General features: G+C 38.2%; 1 protein-coding gene across 1 annotated transcript; it reads right to left on the bottom strand.

Moving 5' to 3' along the window:
* Positions 1 to 976: 976 nt before the first annotated feature.
* On the bottom strand, positions 977 to 22,618 carry gnmt (glycine N-methyltransferase). The gene is made up of 6 exons (XM_026944157.3): positions 22,307 to 22,618; positions 7,830 to 7,957; positions 7,599 to 7,712; positions 7,387 to 7,529; positions 5,652 to 5,776; positions 977 to 3,043 (listed from the first exon to the last, which is right to left on the bottom strand). Exons 1-6 carry the CDS (start codon positions 22,510 to 22,512, stop codon positions 2,872 to 2,874), a joined length of 888 nt encoding a protein of 295 aa, XP_026799958.2. The 5' UTR covers positions 22,513 to 22,618; the 3' UTR covers positions 977 to 2,871.
* Between the last annotated feature and the right edge of the window lie 288 nt (positions 22,619 to 22,906).

Here is a 22,906-nt window from a genome sequence, read left to right as displayed (position 1 = left end):
ACTACTGACTGACTAAAACCTAAATGACATACAGTACTGTGCAAAAGTCTTGGCACATGCAAAGAAATGCAGATGCCTTCAAAATAATGAAATTAAATGTTTCTACATTAAAAACAATGCTATAAAGGGCAATACACTGTAATAAAATGAAACAAAGTCAATATTTGGTGTGCCGACTCTTTGCTTTAAAAAAAAAAAACAGTTAGTACTCTCGGGTACAATTTGCTGGTACGTTTTTACTGTGCATCTTGTAGAACCAGCCACAGTTCTTTGGAGACTTTGTTGCACTTGCTTCTTATTTTTGCAGCAAAACCCAGCAGCCTTCTTTTTTTTCATCTAAACAGTAGACTCTTACATAATATGCTGCTTTCTTTACTGACTCGATAATGTAGAAGTCATAAAATAAAAATCTATAACAAAGTTTGCACTAAAAAAATAGGGTGCCTAAGACTTTTGCACAGTACTGTACATCACTGACTGAAACCTAAATGAGATACATCACTGACTGACAGAAACCTAAATGAGATACATCACTGACTGACTGAAACCTAAATGAGATACATCACTGACTGACTGAAACCTAAATGAGATACATCACTGACTGACTGAAACCTAAATGACAGACATCACAGACTGACTGAAACCTAAATAACAGACATCACAGACTGACTGAAACCTAAATGAGATATATCAATGACTGACTGAAACCTAAATGACAAACATTACTGACTGACTAAAATTTAAATGCACCTGATCTGCACTACACAGCATATAAAATAATGCTTTCTAGCACATTGTATGTTCAGCAGTGAGCCATTTGGGATTCAGCCATTTTGGCTTTCATGGTGCACAATAATATGGGATTAAAGGATTGATTATGTGTACAAAATATATATGTGTGTATATGCTTTATGCTTATTAAAATCAGGGAGAAGAAAATGAGATTTTTATGTATTCCAATCAACAGAAAATAAGACAAATTTTAACACAGCAATTTTAATAAAGGTCTGTAAAGCTTTGTAATATAAGACTTGCCTTTAACTTGTCTATTATTTACAAGCAATTGTTTTTCATATAATCAACAAAAAAATGACACTGTTCATGGTTTTAAAAGCATTTTGATAACAAGCCTGCTCTTTTCATTCACTTTCACCCAAACTGAACTCATCAGGGTTCAAAACCAGTTGCTGCCTTAAAATAAACATTCACGTGATGATATGTGGTTATACTGCAATTCTGGCTCCCAAAGTACTACGTCAGTATAATGTAGATTCTTACCTACACATAAACAGTACTTTAGCAATAACAATATATTGACACATGGCAATATAATTACAAATGATCTTGAAAAGGTCCTGAAATTGCAAATCATTCATTTCAGGTTACCATAGGACAGTCAGTGGTTATACAAATTGTACCCGAACTTTGCACTTTGGTGTTCCATCAGCACAAACCAAACAAACACACAGAATTCAGCTAGTGAACCATTAAAACATATCAACAAAAGGTTTGGACAAGAAACTGTATACTTTTTATACTGTAGTAGTATACTTACTACATTTTTCTGTAGTGCACCTTCAAACATTTTCACATCTATGATCAGTTCAACAGATGGAGACTGTGAGCTTTGTAAATACTGTCGCAGTCCTAAAGGTAAGCTCCACCCTCAAAAACATTAAACAGGTTTAGATATATGTTTAGTTCGTTAACCCTGTGAGAAGTTATCGATTGTGTGCCTCTCTTATGTCGCAGATGACGAGTATGACGGCTTTGACGATGGTATTAGTATTAAAATTAGTACTAGTGGTATTAGTATTAAAAGTAGTATTAAAACTTCGGAAGCTGATCTGTTTTAGCAGAGTGTACACATAAGGAGGTGAGAGAGCTTAAAGCGCTGCTGCATCACTCTCTTTAGGTAGAGATGAAGCGAGAGATAAATCTCACTGGCCCCACTATCAGTGGGTAAAATAGGAAATATTTAACCAAGGTCAAAATAGAGTGAGTGAAAAAAAAAGTTTAAAATAAAAAAGTCCACTCAGAATTTCACTACATCATTCAGTACCATTTAAGTCATTTAGGCACCATTAAAGTCAATCAGGGTGGAGTTTCCTTTAAAGGCCTCTGCTGAATTAATACACACGGCATCCAATTTGAAAAAATACAACTGTACAGACTCCATCCTTATTCAGACTACATGGACTAATAAGAACTTTTGGGTCTCTGGCTCAGTCTGGCATTGACGAGTTCAGCAACGACTTTTTAAACAAAAGATGGCTACCAGTAAAGCTGGATGAAAAGCAAAGTAAAAAGTAAGCCAGTTATATGTGTAAAAGATTTTCCTAGTTAATTTTAATGGAGGATTTGGATGACTAGACACAACTTTATTCTTTCTGTCAGCTTCAGTTTAAGGCATGTGGTTGTGGATTAAAATTTTGCAATGCAGATCTATGCATTTAAAATTAAAACAAGATTATAAAAGTTTAGGATCATAGAAATCATTAAGTTTGAAATTCCTGGCACAGATAAGCAATAACCTTCAATCTCCAGATCATGCTGTTGGGTGAGTGGAATGATGGACAAAATATTCAGCGGCACACGCACACACACACACACACACACACGAACATGAGCTGCACTGCGGTGAATAAGCATTTAAACCCCAATACTCTTTGGGTTTCACACATTCTGTTGTGAAGTCATGATCTGCAGTTGTGCAATTGTGTTGTGTCTTCAGCTCAGCCTTTGTTGTTGTGGAAGGCTTTCAAGGTCAGACCTCCATTAAAACAACAGCAAATGAAGCAGAAATAATGCGGATGAATCAAAAGTACAGATAAAATAAAAATTAGAGCTCTTTGGGTCATAAAGATTGCCTTAAGCAGTCTTTTCAATAACGTGGATGAAGTAACGAGGAGCTTCTCCTTGTCCTGGAGTATAATGCTTGAAATCACCAAATACATTCTGCTTGCACTTTCCAAAGAACGCGGCCTTCAGCAGCTCCATGAAGCTCTCCAGCTGGTGTGGGTAATACGACAGGCGGAATTTACTGTAAGACATACACAGGATATTAGGAGCTCCTTCCTCATATTATAAGACACACAATGTGCAGGATTACTAAAGAAACAGCAGCAAAAGTGAATCATTCATCAGTCATCAGCATTACAATGCAAATGTAGGATGCTCTCCTGCTCTTCCTAATACCTATAAATAACAATACTGAGTTTATTAGCAGTTACTAGACGGATATACCTGGAAAACCAGTGTAGCCCTATGGGTCAAAGACGGGACATGTGTTTTATACATCTGGTTGTTCAATTGACAGGAATTTATAGATATTCTCACTTAAACTACATAGGGGAAAAATATAGTTATAACATGCTACAGTACAAAACTGTCATTCAGAATAAAGACAACGGTCCACAGTAAAATTCTAGAATTAAATGTTTAAAAAAAATTTATATCACAGCACAGTGGAATTCTCGAATCTGATTGGCCAGAAGATGCGCAGGATTTTTGTATAATTGCACAGCTCTAACAGTAGTTCCAGCTGTACCATAAATATAATCTAATACATTATTGTTTCTATAGACAGACAGAGAGAGAGAGAGAGAGAGAGAGAGAGAGAGAGAGAGAGGAGATGCTGCTGAGAAACGACTGGTTATCGCTATAATTTAAGTGAGAACAGGAACTAACTTGTCTCGTAGATATTAAACAACAATAAATCTTAACTATAAACTTAAATGCACTATGTTTCACTTATTAATAAACTAAACATTGTAACTGTTGGCAGATCACTGTGGTATAAGCAGAACAACACACAGACCATGCAGTTGTATGAAACTAATCCAATGATAAATATCTGGGGTTTTAACGGCACTCCGTTTCACGTCTTGCCATATCACACCACTCCAGCATGGATTATTTTTTTATTTCCTTACTTAAAAGATAGAATACATTTAATTCTTGTGGTATATTAAAAAAAAAGGTTCCACATGATCTGCTAGAAACTCTATAACCCTGTCAAAAGACAAACTGAAGAAGGCTTAAGGGTGATAAAAGGAACATTTTCTTACATTTTTATTCTATTAAAAACTCTTTTTTGACCCATATACACTGGGTTGCTAGTTTCTTAGGTGCATGAATCTCATAAAATAGCAAACCTGAGCACCATACATAAATGACACAATAAATAAAATGTAGTATTGAAATAATCAATATTGTGTTCTGATCACACGTCATCAATCATCTCTCTGGCCTGCTCCTCACTTTATCTTGTTTTTCATATTAGGACCTGGAGTGCAGCACAGTGGAGTGATTTCACTGCTCAAATACTCGCAAGTTAGGGTGTTTGGTTTCACCCTGCACATAATTAATCAAACCAAAAAGCAGAAAAAAAATTGCTGAGGGGTACGTAGGGCTTAAAACGTACTCATAAAACTTTCATTCATTGGTCAGAATACAGCTATGGAAAACTACTAGAGAATTATATAAATAATTGGTTTAAAAACACTGTGTATATCATATGCAGCATTTATTTTCTCTTTTTTTTTTCATTGGGCCAATTATCTAGGACACATGGCATTTCTGCAGCGCTACAAGCACCAAGAGTTTAGCAATGTCAGTTTCATGAGCAAGTGTTTGCATGTGGATGTTATGTTGCATTACTGAACATAAATGTGAACTCTGAGCCATGTCGCATGGCATACAGAATAATTACGCAACCCTTTCACAAGGTGTATGAATCTGTTAATGATACTGTTGGGTGGCATTAACAAAATGATTTCTGAAAACATTTTATTCTGCTTGAGCAGCAAGTCTCATTGCATGATGTACAGTGGAATTATGCAGCACTTCCTGTTTAAGGATCATTCACATTTTATCACTTTAATGTATTGCTTTAAATTTATTCATTTAAACGCAACACCATTTAAAATATCAAAAGTACCATCACACTTTTGCATCCCATACCTTGAAATCATAACGGAGCTCCTAAAGGGGGTATTAACGTTTATGAGCCTCACTTCCTGTTGCCAGAGGTGGTTCTATGAAATTCAATCAGTGTATGCTTCATCACTGAACAGACGTGAACTGCGGGCCACACTGTATGATATTCAGTGGAATTATTGCACACTTCCTGTTTTATACAGCGCAATATGTTAACTGATTACCTGGCCATGGCAGCGCTGTTTAAGTTATCAAACATTTCTCTGCCATTTAGCATGACACCATGCTGACCAAATTTGTGTTGAATCTGATGAATCTCCTCCCCTAGGAGGGGAGTATTTAAAAGTATGATACTCATTAAAACACAACAACAAAATCCAAAATGGATGACTTCCTGTTGGGTGAAGTTTAATGGATGTGATAGGGAAATTTGTTTGTCTTAAGAAAATCTGTGTTTTCAGGTGTGCCAGACACTTCATAAACTTCAAAAACTCATAATAATAATAATAATAATAATAATAACAGATACAGTAGGGCCCTTCCCCCCCTTGGTGCCTGGGGGCTCTAATAAGAGGAAAATGCACTAGTGTTCCATTCAAATTGACTAAAGACTGTATGTATGAAAGCAAGTCTCTGGGCAGGAAAATCTCTAAACTGTGCTACACACTGGTTCTGTAGGACTGGAGTTCAGCTCCTTTAGTTTACAGTACCTCATCTCAGGTGCTTTCTGCGATCCTTCAGGTTGTGGGATCTCCAGCGAGTAGTCCAACGTCACCATGGTGGGCCTGTTGTTCACCCAGAGTACAGATGTGTCGATGGCTTGTTTCAAATCACTCTAGAGTACAAACACCAGCAGAGGCATAAAAAAAAGCTTTTGGATCTAAACTGGTTCTAAACAATGGTGAAGATTGTGTACTAGTGTCTGGAATGTTGAAAATTAAAATCCCACAACCCCTGAACAGCTCCAGGCTTGGATTCAGTTGTCACTTTGGATGAAAGCATATCCCTAATGAATCAGCTGAAGCGGTTACACTAACACGTGCTAGAGAAGTCTGTAATCATAGGCATTATGTGCCCGGATTCGTCTCCACCCCTTTCTGAAAGTGTAGTCCGTTAATTGTGAAATGCACAGTTGGACATGCTATTATAGGAAAATCATCATTGATGAGGGTGTGATGCGGGCTGATGTGAAGCAGAGTTACTGTTACCACAGCATAATGCACTTGTTCTAATACTTTATCATTTATTTAATAACAGCTAACAGCAGGGATGTGTATAGTGAATGCTCCACATAAATGGACTTCAAAAATTGCTATTTTACAATGATAAACGTATAACTGTTAATTACATAGAAATGTGTAATCTCCACACCTCTGTTTTTTTAAGGAGTCTCCAGTGGCAGTGCATTGTGACAGTCACTGGTAATGGTGTAACTACATTTTCCAATACGGTAAAGTCTTCAGGATTTTGTGCTTTTTGGGTTCTCAGTAATAAGCTGTGTTTTTCTAACTTTCTAGTAAAACAAGGCTTGTGAGGGGATGGCTGTTTACAGCTGATGAGTGATAACAGGAGCTTTGCTTTGCTGATTTGCAGACATTCCACATTAAATGTAACTATAAACAGATAAAAATATGCCATGTTGTTCTTTAAAAAAAAAAATCATCACACCACCCCATCTTTGATCATTTTCCTATAATAGCACTCTGATCGTGTTTCATTCTTTAGGCATTTTATGAAAAATAGCTCTCAGACGTTCTCTGGTCATAATGCGATACTGAACATTTCAGCAGAGTTAGTTACAGCTGGATTCTGCTAACCGTAGTTTCATGTTTTATCTGGTGTAGGCTAATGAGGAACTGCCAGAGTTCAGTGTGAAATCTTTAGGCTTATCTTGCGTAAGATTTCACTAGAACATTATTTCTGGGACTTGCTTGCTGAAATATGTTTATTTCTTTCTCTTTTAAACTCTTTTAAACTCTTGATCTTAGTCTGCCATTGTTGCATTACTCACATACACTGATTTGAGACATGTAACAAAGTGTGACAGGATGAATAATGTGTGTCTGAAAATAGTTTGCTGTACATTATTCTCGAATCTGATAGGGTTAGGGTTAGATTCTAAGCTTGAAAACAACGTGGGGTTGCATGCTTTAAATATCATATAAATGTAACTATAAACAGTGTTTGTTATTTAACGTGTTTGTTATTTAATTAATAAAAAAGTTTGATAGTGCTGTGGTATACTTGGAATAAAACACATGGGAAATGTTATCATCTTCGGGACCACATCACACCATTCTGACGTTGATTGTTTTACTATAATAGCATGCTCTGCTGTGTTTTATTCCTTACATACAGGCCTACCCATAGATTATACCCATAGACATGAAAAAGGTGTACACTTCCTCAGGGTCATACAGGGGTCGTTTCGTAACACTGGAATACCTGGTAATAAATGTTCTTGCCCTGTGGAGCTTTGCCTGTCTCGAGGATGTAGTCGTAGTTACGGTGATCGATGATGAGGATTCCTCCAGGTTTCACCATGCTGGCTATGTTCTGCAGAGCCAGCTTCTGATCACTCTGATCCCCTGAGAGATATTCAATCAGTCAACGTCTACAACCATTAATAAGCTCAATTAGACATGAATATGCTTTACCTTTAAAATCCGGTAAATGAGCAAATGAGTTCCCCAGGCAGATAACGGCATCAAATCCGTCTCCTGGCTTCTGTATATCATCGGCTAGGGTGAGCCAGTTAGCCTCTTCGATTACTGTGAGGGGAAGATGAACCACAGAGGAATAATCAATTAAACAAAGTCCACTAATCACATTAGAGTCATTTACAGGACTGCACACTGTTCCATGCTATATTAGGATTCTTTGCTCACCCCAATTATCAAACGCTGGCTCTTTTCTCCTCTCCCATCTCTCCTTGAGTGCATACTTCAGCATCTTATCACTGGCATCTACACTGACCACCTTGAATCCCTCCTCCAGCAGCATGATTGAGTCCACACTGCGAAAACAAGTGGTTTAAACAACAGCACTGTCCATATGGCAGAGATTTCAGAGTCACAGGGGAGGCAACTGGTTTCTGGAGTTCAGTCTGGGATAAGATCTACATCATCTTCCTCCAATGTACATGAAGACGGCCTCTGCATCATGTCATGTGACCGAGTTAGTGTTACCAACCCAGAGTTTATTATTCTTCTGTAACAGCACATATCAAAATGTTTTATTCCTCTTATACTACAGCAGTTTTTACCAACAATTACATTTAGTTTTTTTTATTATTATTTAAAGTCCAGTAGTTACATGTAATGTTATGCGATATCCACAAAAAAACAAGTTAGCTCCTGTTACTTAATTTATCACAGCTATAAACAGTCTTCCCTCACTCCCCTCTTTTTTCTCTCTCGTTGACGTTTACAAGACACAAAAATGCAGCTTGTCATGTTAACAAGAAACCGGAAAGCACAACGCTCTCTGTCCTGAAGACTCTCCCATATTGTAAATATTTTCTGCCCATTACAAAGTTCTGACACTGGAGACTCCTTCCATGAATGTTAAATAAACGTCTCCTTAGAGAATGCTTCATTATATGAATGATTATGTTTTTCTTTGTTAAGTAACACAATAAATAAAATTTACTGTTAGCCTTAAATAGTCTCTGCAATACAAGTCCTTGTGTAAACTGTTACTATAGAAACGATAATGTATTAAATGAGTGTATTAATATTAACCTGTGATTTGCCTTGTAGCTGGAACTCCTTTCAGATGCTGTTATAGAACATTTTAATAATGAGCCTAAAAAAATCTGTACTATAGGGTCCTTGGAATTTATTTACCATTTAAAGGGGCCCATGGCTGCAAAATATTTTAAGGAATGTGGACACAGATGATATGCTTTTCTATCAAGGAACTTTGTGTGTCTGTGGACTGGGAATGTGTGAATTCCAAAACAACCGTGATAACCAAGTCGTCCCGGACCACAACAATTTGCACATTTAACCATGAATAAAGCGGTTAACCAATTAAATTCAACAAACAAATTAAATGCTGTGCGAAACTAAGTGCTCTCTGTATCATATCTCCAGTTCACTAAAGAACGGAGAAACTATTCCTTCCACCAATTATTGCTTCAGCTTCTTTACCTATCAGTTAAACCTTGAATATTGAACCAGTTGCGATATTTTAGTTAAATAGTGATAAACTGACCCCAAGAAGGGTTCAACATGCAAAGTCTCAGACATACATTGAATGTTTAACGTGGAACACAGTAATAGTGCTGTGGAGGCATTTGTAGCATGATAACTGCTTAAGCTCATATCATAATATTGTATCGGATAGACAGTTCTGTCCATAGTGTTTATCAAACTTGAACCAGTTGAACTTTTGACTTTTTCAGTGGAGAAAACATGTTTCAAATCTGCCCAAAATAATAACGTTTAGAAGACAGGTGTACTTCAAATCGGACAGCTTTCATCTGAGAAGGAAAGAATTCTCTATTTATGGGACACAAGGAAAGTGATGGTATTCCGAAACATAGCAACATATCATGTACCCGATTATCGGGACATACCTAGTTATTAGCAGTGGCTCATGACCATAGATTTTGGCGGGGCAGGCCTACGTAAATAACGACATAGCCTTAAACAAAATGACGGTGAGACGCTATTACACTTGACTTATGCTATAGATTCCCATCTAGTGAATTTTTCGAGAAACCCCATAATAAGCAGTTGAGAGCCAACAAACTGTCATCCAGTATACAATCTAGCAGCTCGTTTTGAGCTGTTTTGGATGTACCTTTGTTCAACTATGTTTGAGGTGATATCATTAACCAGTGTTTACAGGTTTCAGGAAAATTTGGGGTCCCTGGAGGACTAGTGGTTAGGCCACAGCGCTCTCAAAGCTACAGCCCGGGTTCGATTCCTGGCCAGGGAATCAACCCCAGCCACAAGGTTTGCATGCAACAGTGTGCTCTTAGTGCCGGTCCCAAGCCTGGATAAAATTGGGGAGGGTTGCGTCAGGAAGGGCATCTGGTGTAAAAACTGTGCCAAATCAAATGCACAGACCAATGATCCGCTGTGGTGACCCCTAACAGGAGCGGCTGAAACAAGAACAAGAGGTTTCAGAAGCTACATCTAAAAAAAAACCACACAAAAGACCTGAAACTAGCCCAAATTGGGCATTGAAAAGTGGTGATGTTTCTTTTCCTCAGCCTTTGAGTGGGGAAAAAAAGAATTTCACATGTATTTCTGATGTACGAATTTTTTCCACACCATACTCCACCTTTCCCTCTCCCAATCTTTGCAGTATATCTTACAATTGGATTGGGTCTGTACATCACAGTCCACTGTCTGTACTTTGCCATTTTGCAGAAATTTATTACATTCAATTCAGATTATTTGCTCTAAAACAAGATCTTGGTGGCAATAGAGTTTTTTTTTTTAAAACTGGCAACCCTGTCATTAACTGTTTGCTCTTCCTCCTCCTCCACTGAAAATGTTCATAGAGGGAGCAAGAAAAATCCTGTCCATATGGATCTCTATTAGCGTTTGTCGCAGTTCTCAGGTTTGACTACTAGATGTAATAATAACTCTACGGAAGAGAAGTGGGGCACTGCGCATGCTGCCCCACGATTGCGCAACATCTAGAAAGGTGAGCAAATCAATGGGAAATTCAGCTTATATCTATCAAATAACATAATTTTTTATATCACTGGTGACTCAAAAGAGGTAATTAGTACTTCAACAGAATTTAAAATATTTGGAGTTGTGAATGATGGCTATGTGAAGATCAATATTTGTTAAATGGTTGATATAAACAGCGGCTCTGCCCCTGATTCCCCTATGGACGAGCCACCACTGCTAGTGATATGCTTAGAAAAATCTTAGGATAAATGTAAATTGTGAATATGTACATGGTCCACTTAGCCAAATATCACACCATAAACAGCTCAGTACTGACTCTGTGTTGTAAACTCAACTCCAAGCATTGTTAAAGCTTTTCTTCATGAAGAAACTGTACTGGTAGTGTGAATGAGAGAATCGTTGCAGTATGAATATGGGTGCGAGGTGCCTGGTGTGCTGAATAAACACTGTGTGTGTGTGTGTGTGTGTGTGTGTGTGTGTGTGTGTGTGTGTATTTTACCGTTCAAACAGCTGCTGTATGTGGGTAACAGTAGGAGTACAAGTTATTATTAGGTCAGGTTAGTGTGTCACTGTTTCACTGGCAGAAAGAGTAAAGTTCAACAAGCTTGAGCTGTAGCAAATCTATAAAACGATTTCATTCTCTCACTGAAAACAGCATTCCTTTAGATTATGTTTAGATAAGGGCTGCGAGTAATACATCTCCTCCTTATGCCTCCTGAAAGATGCTGACAACGTAAGGCATGTAAAATGTGATACACTTTGTAGAACAGACTAAGCAAAGTGCATTTTTACTGATATCTTTCAGTATAGACAGCACTTTCCATGATGGTACATTAAAGTAAAAATAAAGATTCAAATAAAAATTAACAGTGTTAAACCAGTTGAAACCCGTTTTCAGATCAGTCTAAAACATTTCTATAACGGGGAAATTGTATAATTTGCTGTTTGTTTTTATTCTGAAAGTTAGTTTCATATTTCCTATTCATATTGTGTTCATGAAATTATAGAGATTTAAAGGAATCTACAAACGTGTTTGCCTTTGGTTGATTGACGCCAGGGAATACTTTCGAAAAACTAAAAATTATAACAATTACAACACAATAATTTAACACAGCAGGCCACATGAGCACCACTAACTTAATATAAATTAAATGTATTCCCTTCCAAAAGGGAAATCAAAGGTGTATATTAATGCACTCATTCTAAAACATTATCTTTGTTTGTATGACAGACATTCCACATAAACAGATTAAAATGTGTGCACTTGATATGATGAAGTAAAGCTGTAACTTTCAATTTTCCACCAAGGGAAAGTCTTCAGAAAGAGGACTTTACACTTTTTAACATGACAAACCGCTTTTTTTTTTTTGCTTTAAAGAAAGTGAAATCATGAACTAACTTGATTCACAGATGATCTACAATATGAAATGTAACTACAACTAGATAAAAAAACATGATGTCATTCTTTTTAATTGTAATAAAACACTTCAGAATGTGCTGTTATTGCATTTTACTGCATTTTACATGTATTAAGTATATTCAGATGTCTTCATGGGCCCCTGAACTGTCACCATCTTTCACCCTAGTAGCAGTGATCCTGCCACTGGTATTGTATTACAGCTTCTTCCACCCTCTTTTTCTGAAAGACTGGCTTGCATACTGGGAGAACTAAAAATCAAAAGGTTCTTGTTCCACTTGCATCTGATATTTTATACATATTTTTATGCTGTAATCCAGAATCAAGTTCCTAACACATTGTACCAGGTGGTCAGTATATCTGACTGCTTGAATTAGGTGTGTTAAAGGTTATCAGAGAACAGAATTTCTTATCATTTTCCACAGACATCTATGGTTCAATGACATGACATGCATTTTTTCGCAAGTTCAATATTTTCCTACAATATAATTTAATAAATACATAACATATCTCACATTTATCTACAATATAGCCTTTATGTGAATACACTTTCAATGCAGACTCCCAAAGTCTATAAATGTCAGGCGGTGCAACCACCCAACACTTGCAGATTAAATGAACTATTAAAAAGTGTAATTTACTCACATAAAATTCTAAATAAAATAGTTTGGCATGATTTTATATTTGAAAAAGTGAGCACCTTGCCAAAAGAAAAGGAAAGTAGCATGTCTAATACCGACAGCAATTATATTGTGTATTACTGGTATACAGTTTATGGTAAGTTTAGATTTGGATTAAGGTTTAGATTTAGGGCATTTGGACATTTTATATAAGGCTACAATGTCCCTTACATTGTAGTAGTCAGAATTCTTGTGCAAAAAAGAATATTTGGCAACTTTTATTTCCTTTTAATCACCACTAGCCATGACAATATGGTTTTTGTTATCAAGAAACAGTGAAGGAAAAATACTAAAATAAAAACTCCAGTCAGTCAGCTGTCCAAAGCAGAACAGCAGAATGCTGTGACAGAAGCGGAAGCAACACCAGCGAAAGCACAGGGAAAGGAAAATAGCTAAACCGGAAATGGACTCTGCTGAGAAAAAAAAAAACACATCCAAAATGAATGTAAAGGTTAAAGAAAGAAAACAAATCGACAAAAACACAAGTTAAAAGGATAAACCAATAAGTGGAAAGAAATTGGCCCTGATGAGAAAGAAAAAGAGTTGCCGACTTCCTCTGCTGAGATGAAAATAGATGTCTACTGTCAGGGAAAAAAGATACTGTAACTAAAAACACAAACAAGCAACAAAGACATGTGCTAATTAGACCCTTCACTGAACTTCACAATCAAATTTACTCTTAAGTGCAAAAGTCTTAGACAGTTTGTCCTAGACTGCCATTGGTACATAACAACTGAAATCATCAGATAGAAACACTTGAGGTGTGTCCCAAATCGCATACTTATGAGCTATTCTATGCCATTTGGTAGTATAAATACTGTGAGTAGTGTGTTCACACTGAAAATTCCAACAAGAAGAAGCGCACTTAAAGTAGCCGGATGATGCACTTATTCCAGCGAAAAATGAAGTGTGGAATATCGGACACTTCATGCTCTCAACAGTCACAGCTTTGCTTATGTAACATAAGAGGGGCGGGGCTATCAGGCCCAGAATCAAAAAAGGTTATGTTGGGCATAAAAAGTAACATTTACCTAAACAGTAAAATGAAGAAATTCATTTTCGTTGACTCTGGGTATTCAGCTTCACATTACGTGTGTTTGCCATCATTTGCAATTGACTGGGAAACGGCTTATACATGCAATTAGTAAAAAAAGGTTAGTGTTCCATTTGAGATGATATTACCCTTCTAAAATTCATACACTAGACAGTAGAGCACGCAGTGCATAGTGTAAGTGCATAGTGTATAGTACATCATTTGGGACACAACTTTGGAACCCACCAGATAGGTACACTGCATGATTGGATTATGAAAATGTCAAGTTTTGTTAAACAAATTGCAACTGAAAAGCTTATCCAATTATTTTTGAGCCTGTGAAAATGGCTTTAATACCTAAACGATTAATGCAATATTTTTTGCTAATCTCTTTGAATTAAAGTTGAAAGTCTACACTTCAATCACATCTTGATTGCTTCATTTCAAATGTACAGAGGCAAAATTATGAAAATTGTGTCACTGTCCAAATACTTATGGACCTGACTGTACATACTTGATTGATCCCTGAGTGAATTTTTTTGTCACAGCAAATTACAGATTACAGTGCACATATGACCCAGATTACAATACACATAATGCTGGAAGTAAGTAAATAAAAATGTTAAATACTGAAAGATTGTTCTTTCAAGACCACTTAACCAAGCTGTCAATCACAGGTCTATACTCTATCTCTCGCCCATCACTGACACACCCACTACAGTCGAGTCATCAGATAAATTTCTGCTGGTGACACATACCTAAGTCATGCTTAAAATCTGAGGTGTACAGCGTAAACAAGAAAGGAGGTAGGACTGGCCCTTGTGGAGCTCTTGTGCTGTTCACCAGCTGGTTCCACACACACTTCCTCAAACACACAGACTGGGATCTGACTGTCAGGTAGTCAGTGATTCAGGAGGTTGTGGTAGCATCCACCTGCATCACCCTAGGCATTTCATCAAGCAGAGAGGGCTTTATAGTGTTAAAAGCACTGGAAAATTCAAAGAACATGTGCTGCCAGAGTTGTCAAAGTGGGAATAGGCCCTCTGCAGCAGACAGATAATGGCATCATCGACACTGACTTGGTGTTGAAATTGCATACAGCAGGGGGTCCAGTGATGAGCCAAATTTAGGCCTGAGACAGGCAAGAACCAACCTCTCCAGTATGGAATGACATTTTAGTCAAAATTAAATAAATACACATGCCTATGATATAAATAATAAACAATAAATGCACCAATAAATAAATAAATGAGTCACTATGTTGTCAAAAAAAAACTAATAAATAAATAATACTGTACTCAATATTATAAAATGGGTCAGTCCATCTCAAGTGGTCCAATAACTGTAAAGTTGGTTGCTTGACTGTTTTTAATGTTTCTTTTCTTTTTTATATTTCTGAGTGATTACCTCTATATATTGGCACTGCAAAACCACCAGTTTTTTTTTTTTTTCCACTTGGTTTAACCACCAAATATGGACATATTTCTGTCATGGCACACAACAAATTTTGGTTATACAGCTGTTTACTAATGAAATGCTCAAGACTGTTCACAGTTCCACAATTAGGGTTTAGAATGAGAAGGGTTCGAGTCCCAGTCTTAATTTTTTAGAGGGTACCTAGGTAAGTAGAGCATGCATGCAGAACATTTCAGGTTTGAGACTTCTCTTTTTTTATGGGGGTGAGAATGCAATTTTTTTAAAATCCCCCTCACTTTTGGGTTGAATATCTCTGGTGGGGGACCAGACATAACCCTGAAATTTTCACAGAAATAAGTCCTCTATAGTACCATTCTGCTGTAAAAGATTCCACTGGTTACAGAGCTAGGGCCAGTAGAATTCTGGAGAATAGCCTACTTCATTCATGCATTCTGAGAAATGAACGGATGTAATATGAGCATAACAAATAATAAAAATGAACAATATTTTACAGTAATTATGTTTATGATTGACATACAATAGCTTAAGCTTGTCAATGGGATCTAAAATGTTTCTACATTGATGGTGACTACAGTTGGTAAATATATAGTCCTCACTCTGCTCATACATGTTTTTTTTCCAATCACAAATTTTTTTTTGGTCAAGTGAGACACAATGACCTACCAGGGACAATTTTAGAGGATAGTTCATTTCCTTTGATATGTGCACTAATTGAATTTCTTGAAGTCCTTTCATAATTGTTTTTTTGTGATATTCCAACTTATTACAACAGCTGTTACCAAATAGGTGATTATATTTTGATAGAAATTTCTTTTCACGGGACTTACAAACTGATGTAACATCACATTCTGCCCTTGAACACAGTAACTCCTTTTTTTCTGAGCTGTAGTCACTTACTGCTTTTATCACAGGAGAAGCAACACCATAGCTCTGTTTATGACACTGTTTATTTGTAAAACACCCAATTGAATACTGTAATTCCATATTTGGATAAAATCTATTCATGCATACCAACTGTACACCTGTACCAACATAATAGATCACGTTTCTTCAAATCTAGCCCTCGAGGTTCCCCAGTGAGGGGAATTTTAAAACATTGCACTTTCTCGCTCCCATGAAAAAAGAGAAGTCTCAAACCTGAAATGTTCTGCATGCACACTATAATGTGTTCTAGAGATTAGTTTTTGTTCCAAAGAACTAAGACCATCCTGAGCCAAGATACTGAGGTTTCTGTAAACAGCTGTAACCAAAATTTGTTGTGTGTCATGACAGAAAAATGGCAGTCATGGTTAAATCAAGTGAAAAAAAACCTGGTGGTTTTGCAATGCCAGTATATAGAGGTAATCACTCAAAAAAAAAAATTTAGAAAAATTAAAAACGGTCAAGCAACCAACTTTACAATTATTGGACCATTTGAGATGGACTGACCCATTTCATAATATTGAGTACAGTATTATTTATTTATATATATAGTTATTTCACAATATATTGACTCATTTATATATTTATTGCACTTATTGTTCTTTTTTTTTAATTAAAAAAAACCTGGTGGTTTTGCAATGCCAATACATAAAGATAATCACTCAAAAAAAAGAGTAAGAAAATTAAAAATGCTCAAGAAACCTGTATTGGACCAATTGAGATGGAATGACCCAAATATGATTTCATCATAGTCCTTTTCATAATAATATTTCAGTTCATTTTTTATTTCATAATAACAGATTTTTATTTCAAAATGGCTTTTTTCAAAAGAATGCTTATTTCATTATGCCTTTTTTCATTTAATAATGTGACTTTTATTTCATGAAGACATGTTTATTTCATAAAGACATGTTTATTTCATAAAGACACTTATTTCATGATGACTTTTTTTTTCCATTTCTTTTGTAATCTGTCTGTCAACACCACTGCGGGAGGGTCAGAGAAGATCAATGATTGCTCAAACATTCAGGCCAAAGCACCAAATACCAATCATTATATAGCCTGTGCTCTTTTCAAGTTGAAGCACAGGGAAAGTGTAGACTGCTTGACTACATGGCTGAAAAGACTATTTCTGAACTTCACAGAGAGGCGGCCAACTGTTTGGATGGCATTCCTTCAGCTCAGCCTCAAAGACTGCTGCAACAGCAGTCTTAGGACCTTCCATAGGAACTCTAACCACAGGAAGTTCCATGTGAACGATCATCAGTCAGTCCTAAATGAATGACAACTTCATTGCCAATGTTTATATCTTGAAGCTCACTTATCTGCCAGAGCAGTGGCAGCTGGTGGTGATATTAGATGGGAGGATAAAATCTAATAATATCTAATAACCTATCAATATCTTGGCAATAAAAATATTAGTGTTGAGCAATGTATGAAGTCATGAGGTCTCTTTGAGGGCATAATGTTGGGGCAAAGTATTATGCTCACACACACATACACACACACACACACACACACACACACACACTTTTGCAGATAGGGAGTTGCATTCCATGGCTTGACTTCACAAACGAAGATTTGGAGGGGGGGTTGTCCACGTCTGCTGCAGGCTCGCTGCTGGCTAACGAGGCCAATGCGGGACAGGCAGATCCAGCCAGAGCTGCTGCAAGAGAATGTCTGCTTTGGGTTTGGTGCTGCAGTGTCATGGTTCTTCCTCCATCTCCTTTTGTCCTCAAGACCAGCCCTGCTTGTGTTCTCAAAGGATGAGGCAGCTTGGTGAATGGTGTGTCTCCAGACCTCGCAATCGGAGGATAGATCAGTCCACTGGCGGTGGTCAATGTGACAGGCACCGAAGGATTTCTTCTAAGAGTCCTTATACGTCTTCTTCGGTGCCCCTCTGTCGCCAGTTGTGAGTATGCCATACAGCACAATCTTGGGTAGGCAATGATCCTCCATCCTGGAGATATGTTCTGCCCAGCTGCATTTTCAGCAGCATGGCCTCGGTGCTGGTAACCTTCGCCTGTTCGAGGACTTCAGTGTTGGTGATGAGGTCATTCCAGTGGGTGTTGAGGATGGTATGGAGGCAGCACTGATGGAAGCGCTCAGGGACTCGCAGGTGGTGACGGTAAGTCAAGTGACCCACGACTCAGGAGGGTCAGTACAACAGTTCTGTACACACTGATCTTTGTGCCTTTCTTCAGATCTTTGTTGCTCCAGACTCCTTTGTACAGTCAGCCAAATGCGCTGTTTGTCTTTGCCAGTCTGTTGTCAATCTCTTTGTCGACTTTGCAAAGGAGATGCACCCCAGGTAGCTGAACTGGTGGACTGTCTCACACTGAACTGGTGGACTGTCTCACACTGAACTGGTGGACTGGTGGAAAGCTCTGACTCACCAATGATGATGCAGGGAAGGAGGTAATCTTCCTGAGGTACAGGCTGGTGGAGAACTTCTGTCTTCTTCAGGCTGACTTCTAGTCCGAAGAGCTCGGCAGCCTCGTGAAAGCAGGATGTTATGCACTGCACAACTGTCACTGCGTGGGAGACAAGGGCAGCAGCATGGGCGAAGAGTACCTCTCGGGTGGGTTGCTCCACTGTCTTGGTGTGGGCCTTTAGGTGCCTCAGGGTGAACAGCCTGCCATCAGTGTGGTATCGGATGTAGATACCGTCCTCATCATCAAGGTCTACTGTGGGAGCTACATTAGTGATTTATATACATTTTTTTTTTACTGTTTCTTGCTCGACTGTTTTTATGTTGTGTTTTCTCTGAACATGTCATTCAAACCAAAAAAAAAGAAACTTACAGTTTCGTCATTTATCCTTTTGTGTAATTTGTATTTTGGCTGGATAATATATACTTAGCTCATCAACTTTTTGTTTCTCCTGCAAACTCATTTTGGGGGGAAAAAAGGACGATAGATTAAATACTCCACTTCATTCATGTTTTATTACACCCATGACAGAGCTTGTAACATGACTACTGATGGTAGTGCCACGCAGTTCATAGCATAACAGTATATTTTTATTACAACCAGTAATCTGTTGTGGATGCATCGAAATTAATTGTAATCTTTGAAAGATGGTTTAGCCCCACTAGCACGTTTATACCTGCTACCTCTGCACCTGAGTATTTCTAACAAATCTTCAATGCAAGTCAAAATAGCATCAGCTGTTAAAAATCATGTCTTTCTATTTGATTAGCTAAAAAAAACCAGTGCATTTAGGAGGTCACTAGAGTCTTCTGCATAAGTTCCATCTGCATAATATATGCAAAACACTGCAAAACATTGCCACCCATCTTTGCTAGCTGGAGAATCTGCACTGTAATGCTTACATTGCTTGAACACACCCACTCTTAGGGGTACAATACAATTCTGTGCTTCCAACTTTGTGGCAACAGTTTGGGGAAGGACCACATATGGGTGTGATAGTCAGGTGGCCAGATAATGTATCTGATCAAATTAACAGACCATGTGGGTGTGTTCAAGCAAGGTAAGTATTACAGTGCAGATTCTCCAGCTCCAGGTTTATGAACCACTGATGAAATAATCGGCTTTAAGAATCAAGTCATGAAATAATAAGCTGAATCAGGTGTCTTTAAACAGAAATTTGACAAATGTTCCAGGAGTCCAGACCTACAGGAGCAGAGTTTGGCTTCCTGGTCATAGACAGTGGAAGGCCCAGCCAGTGGTTTATTGACATTGGCAGTGCTGTGCCTTATCTGCGTACTGTGGGTAACCACAGGTGACAGTTTTGGCTTGCTCTGTTTCATAAACACTATAATAAGAAAATGTGCCCTGCAGATTTCAGTGACTTCTGACTTCAGGACTTCTGTAGCTCTAACTTCTCACGTGATGAAGACCCTAGAATATGGAATTTCATATTATTCAAATTAAATGAATAAATATGCCTATATAAATAATAAATCAGTAAGTGCAGCAATAAATATATAAATGAGTACAGTATTTTAGGAAACAATTCAATATATAAACAATAATGTACTCATTATTATAAAATCTCATCATACTCATTTTTAATATAACATCTTCATTTTCATAATGGCACATTTATTTTGTAAAGACACTTTTATTTCATAATGACATTTTTATTTCACTCTGTAATCTGTCAGTCGACACAAATTGTGCTGAACCTGTGCAGTGATTGGCTAATCCTTTGCTAATGATTATTTTGCCTGGAGCGGGCAGTGTGTTTCCAGTGTGAGACTCTGGTACCAGGAAATGTTTTGCAGTGTTTTGCATATATTATGCAGATGGAACTTATGCAGAAGACTCTAGTGACCTCCTAAATGCACTGTTTTTTTTTAGCTAATCAAATAGAAAGACATGATTTTTAACAGCTGATGCTATTTTGACTTGCATTGAAGATTTGTTAGAAATACTCCGGTTCAGAGATAGCTGGTATAAATGTGCTAGTGGGGCTAAACCATCTTTCAAAGATTAAAATTAATTTTTGATGCATCCACATCAGATTATTGGTTGTAATAAAACTATATTGTTACGGTATGAACTGCATGGCACTACCATCAGTGGTCAAAAAGTAGTAAAAAAAAAAAGTATATAAATCACTAATGCAGCTCCCACAGTAGACCTTGATGACGAGAACGGTGTATCGGTGTCTACATCCCGAGAGATACTCTTCGCCCATGCTGCTGGCCTTGTCTCCCACACAGTGACAGCTCTGCAGTGCATAACATCCTTCAATACATGCATTTTTTTTTTGGGCTCGCACACAATTACAGCCAAGAGCTCTGAAATTTTGGCAGTTTGTGGAAGACGTTTATACTGCAATTTGTTTACCAAAACCTGACATTTTCATAGTCCATTCATGCAGTGTACCTATCTAGTGGTTTCCAAAGTTGTGTCCCAAATGATGTACTATACACTATGCACTTACACTATGCACTATGTACTCTACTGTCTAGTGTATAAATTTTGGAAGGGTAATATCATCTCTAATGGAGCACTAACGTATTTTACTAATCGTATGTATAAGCCGGTCGATGGCAAATGATGGCAAACACACACAATGCGAAGCCGAATACCCAGAGTCAAGGAAAATGAATTTCTTCGTTTTACGGTTTGTCAATGTTACCTTTTATGCCCAACATAACCTTTTTTGTTTCTGAGCAAATTTGAGCCGGCGTCAGCGCCTGGTAGCCCCGCCCCTCTTATGTTATGTAAGCAAATTGTAACAAATTGTAGCATTACAATTTCCCTTCCCTGGAACTAAGGGGAGCAAACCTGTTCCAGCATGACAATGCCCCTGTGCACAAAGTGAGCTCCATGAAGACATGGTGAACCAAGGCTGGAGTGGAAGAACTCCTGCAGAGAGCCCTGACCTCAACCCCACTGAACCCCTTTGGAATGAACTGGTATGCAGACTGCACCCCAGACCTCCTCACCTGACATCAGTGCCTGACCTCGTTAATGCTCTTGTGGCTGAATGAGCACAAATCCCCACAGCCACGCTCCAAAATCTAGTGGAAAGCCTTCCCAGAAGACTAGAGGCTATTATCGAGGGGAACTTAATCTGGAACAGCATGCACATGAGTGTGCTGGTCAGGTGTCCACAAACTTTTGGCCATATAGTGTATGTCAGCGCAGTGAAAACAACGAAGTATGCAGGACCAATTTAGGAGCAGGTAAATACATATACATGTAACACACAAGACCAGAAGAGGAGTTTCAGATTCTAAAGTGTAGGATCTCCAGTTTCAGTGGTTAAGGCTCTGGGCTATGATCATGAGGGTGCAAGTCCACGGTCAGGTCCAACAGCAAGGCCGTGAACCCTCTCTGCTCCAGGGGCTGTAACATGGCTCTGACCCTGTGCTTTGACCCCAACATCCTGACAAGTTGAGATATGCGAAGAAAAGAATTACACTGTATATGTGACATCATCATGTGGCTTTCTTCTATGTTCTTCACTATTGCATTATTTTCCTGCTTATATAGCTGGTCAGTTTAGTTGTTAATGCAGTGCAATGCTGTTTTTAACATGGTTTCATCAGCAACATGCAGAGAAAGCACAGTCTGGGGAAATCTACACTGAATGTTTCATGTGCCTTTCTAATCTATCACATGAAGGCTGAGCAAGACAAGACAATCAGTGTGTGAGGGATTGGTCAGGAAAGGTCAGGATCGGTGAAACGTTAGTGTGTGTGTCTGTGTGTGTCTGTGTGTGTGTGTGTGTCAGGAATTACCCCGTGCCGCATGCCACATCCAGCACAGTCTTACAGCCCTGTTGTTTGAGCAGAGACACCACCCAGCTGCGGTACTCCTCCGTGCGGCTCTTCGTGTCTCCGATGTACAGCTGCCACACTTTGGCCGCTTTACCGTCCGCGTACTGATCCGGCAGGCCGACAGCGGCCACACCGAGAGAGCGCGTGCGGTAAATACTGTCCACCATCCTGCCTTTATACTGCACTAACTGGACTTGTGAGATAAATCAGATCTGTTCACACAAATCGCCTGTTTCCGGCTCTCCTAACGTGGCGCATACATACACCGTGCACAGCCTCGCTGTTATTATTTATATACGGAAGCCAGCTCGTAGGAAGAACTTTGAGCCAATCAGATTCCAGTGTTCCTTCACGCCTACATTTTTATTGGACAACGCCGCAGTGACGTTACCAAGGGAACGTGGCTCCGCCTTATTTGCTGTTTCATCATATTTCAGGCAGCTGCGCACCACGTGTTATTAGATCAATAAAAAGCCATAATAAACAGCGTTGCTGGGCCAAAATGGTTATATTAGAAATATGAAATGTTTATTAAACGCTTTAGATCCCCTTAACTAATTT

The sequence above is a fragment of the Pangasianodon hypophthalmus genome, chromosome 10 (assembly GCF_027358585.1).
Source record: "Pangasianodon hypophthalmus isolate fPanHyp1 chromosome 10, fPanHyp1.pri, whole genome shotgun sequence".
Lineage (NCBI taxonomy): Eukaryota > Metazoa > Chordata > Actinopteri > Siluriformes > Pangasiidae > Pangasianodon > Pangasianodon hypophthalmus.
Note: the sequence above shows the minus strand (reverse complement) of the source record. Positions and strands in the feature narration are given on the sequence as shown.

Bases quoted from the DNA above. Each gene is read 5' to 3' on its own strand.
- gnmt (XM_026944157.3), bottom strand. From the start codon at position 22,512: ATGGTGGACAGTATTTACCGCACGCGCTCTCTCGGTGTGGCCGCTGTC. The intron at 7,713-7,829 runs GTGAGCAAAGAA...TTCCCCTCACAG, and splicing joins GCCAGCGTTTGATAATTGGG to TAATCGAAGAGGCTAACTGG. The intron at 7,530-7,598 runs GTAAAGCATATT...AATATCTCTCAG, and splicing joins TCATTTACCGGATTTTAAAG to GGGATCAGAGTGATCAGAAG.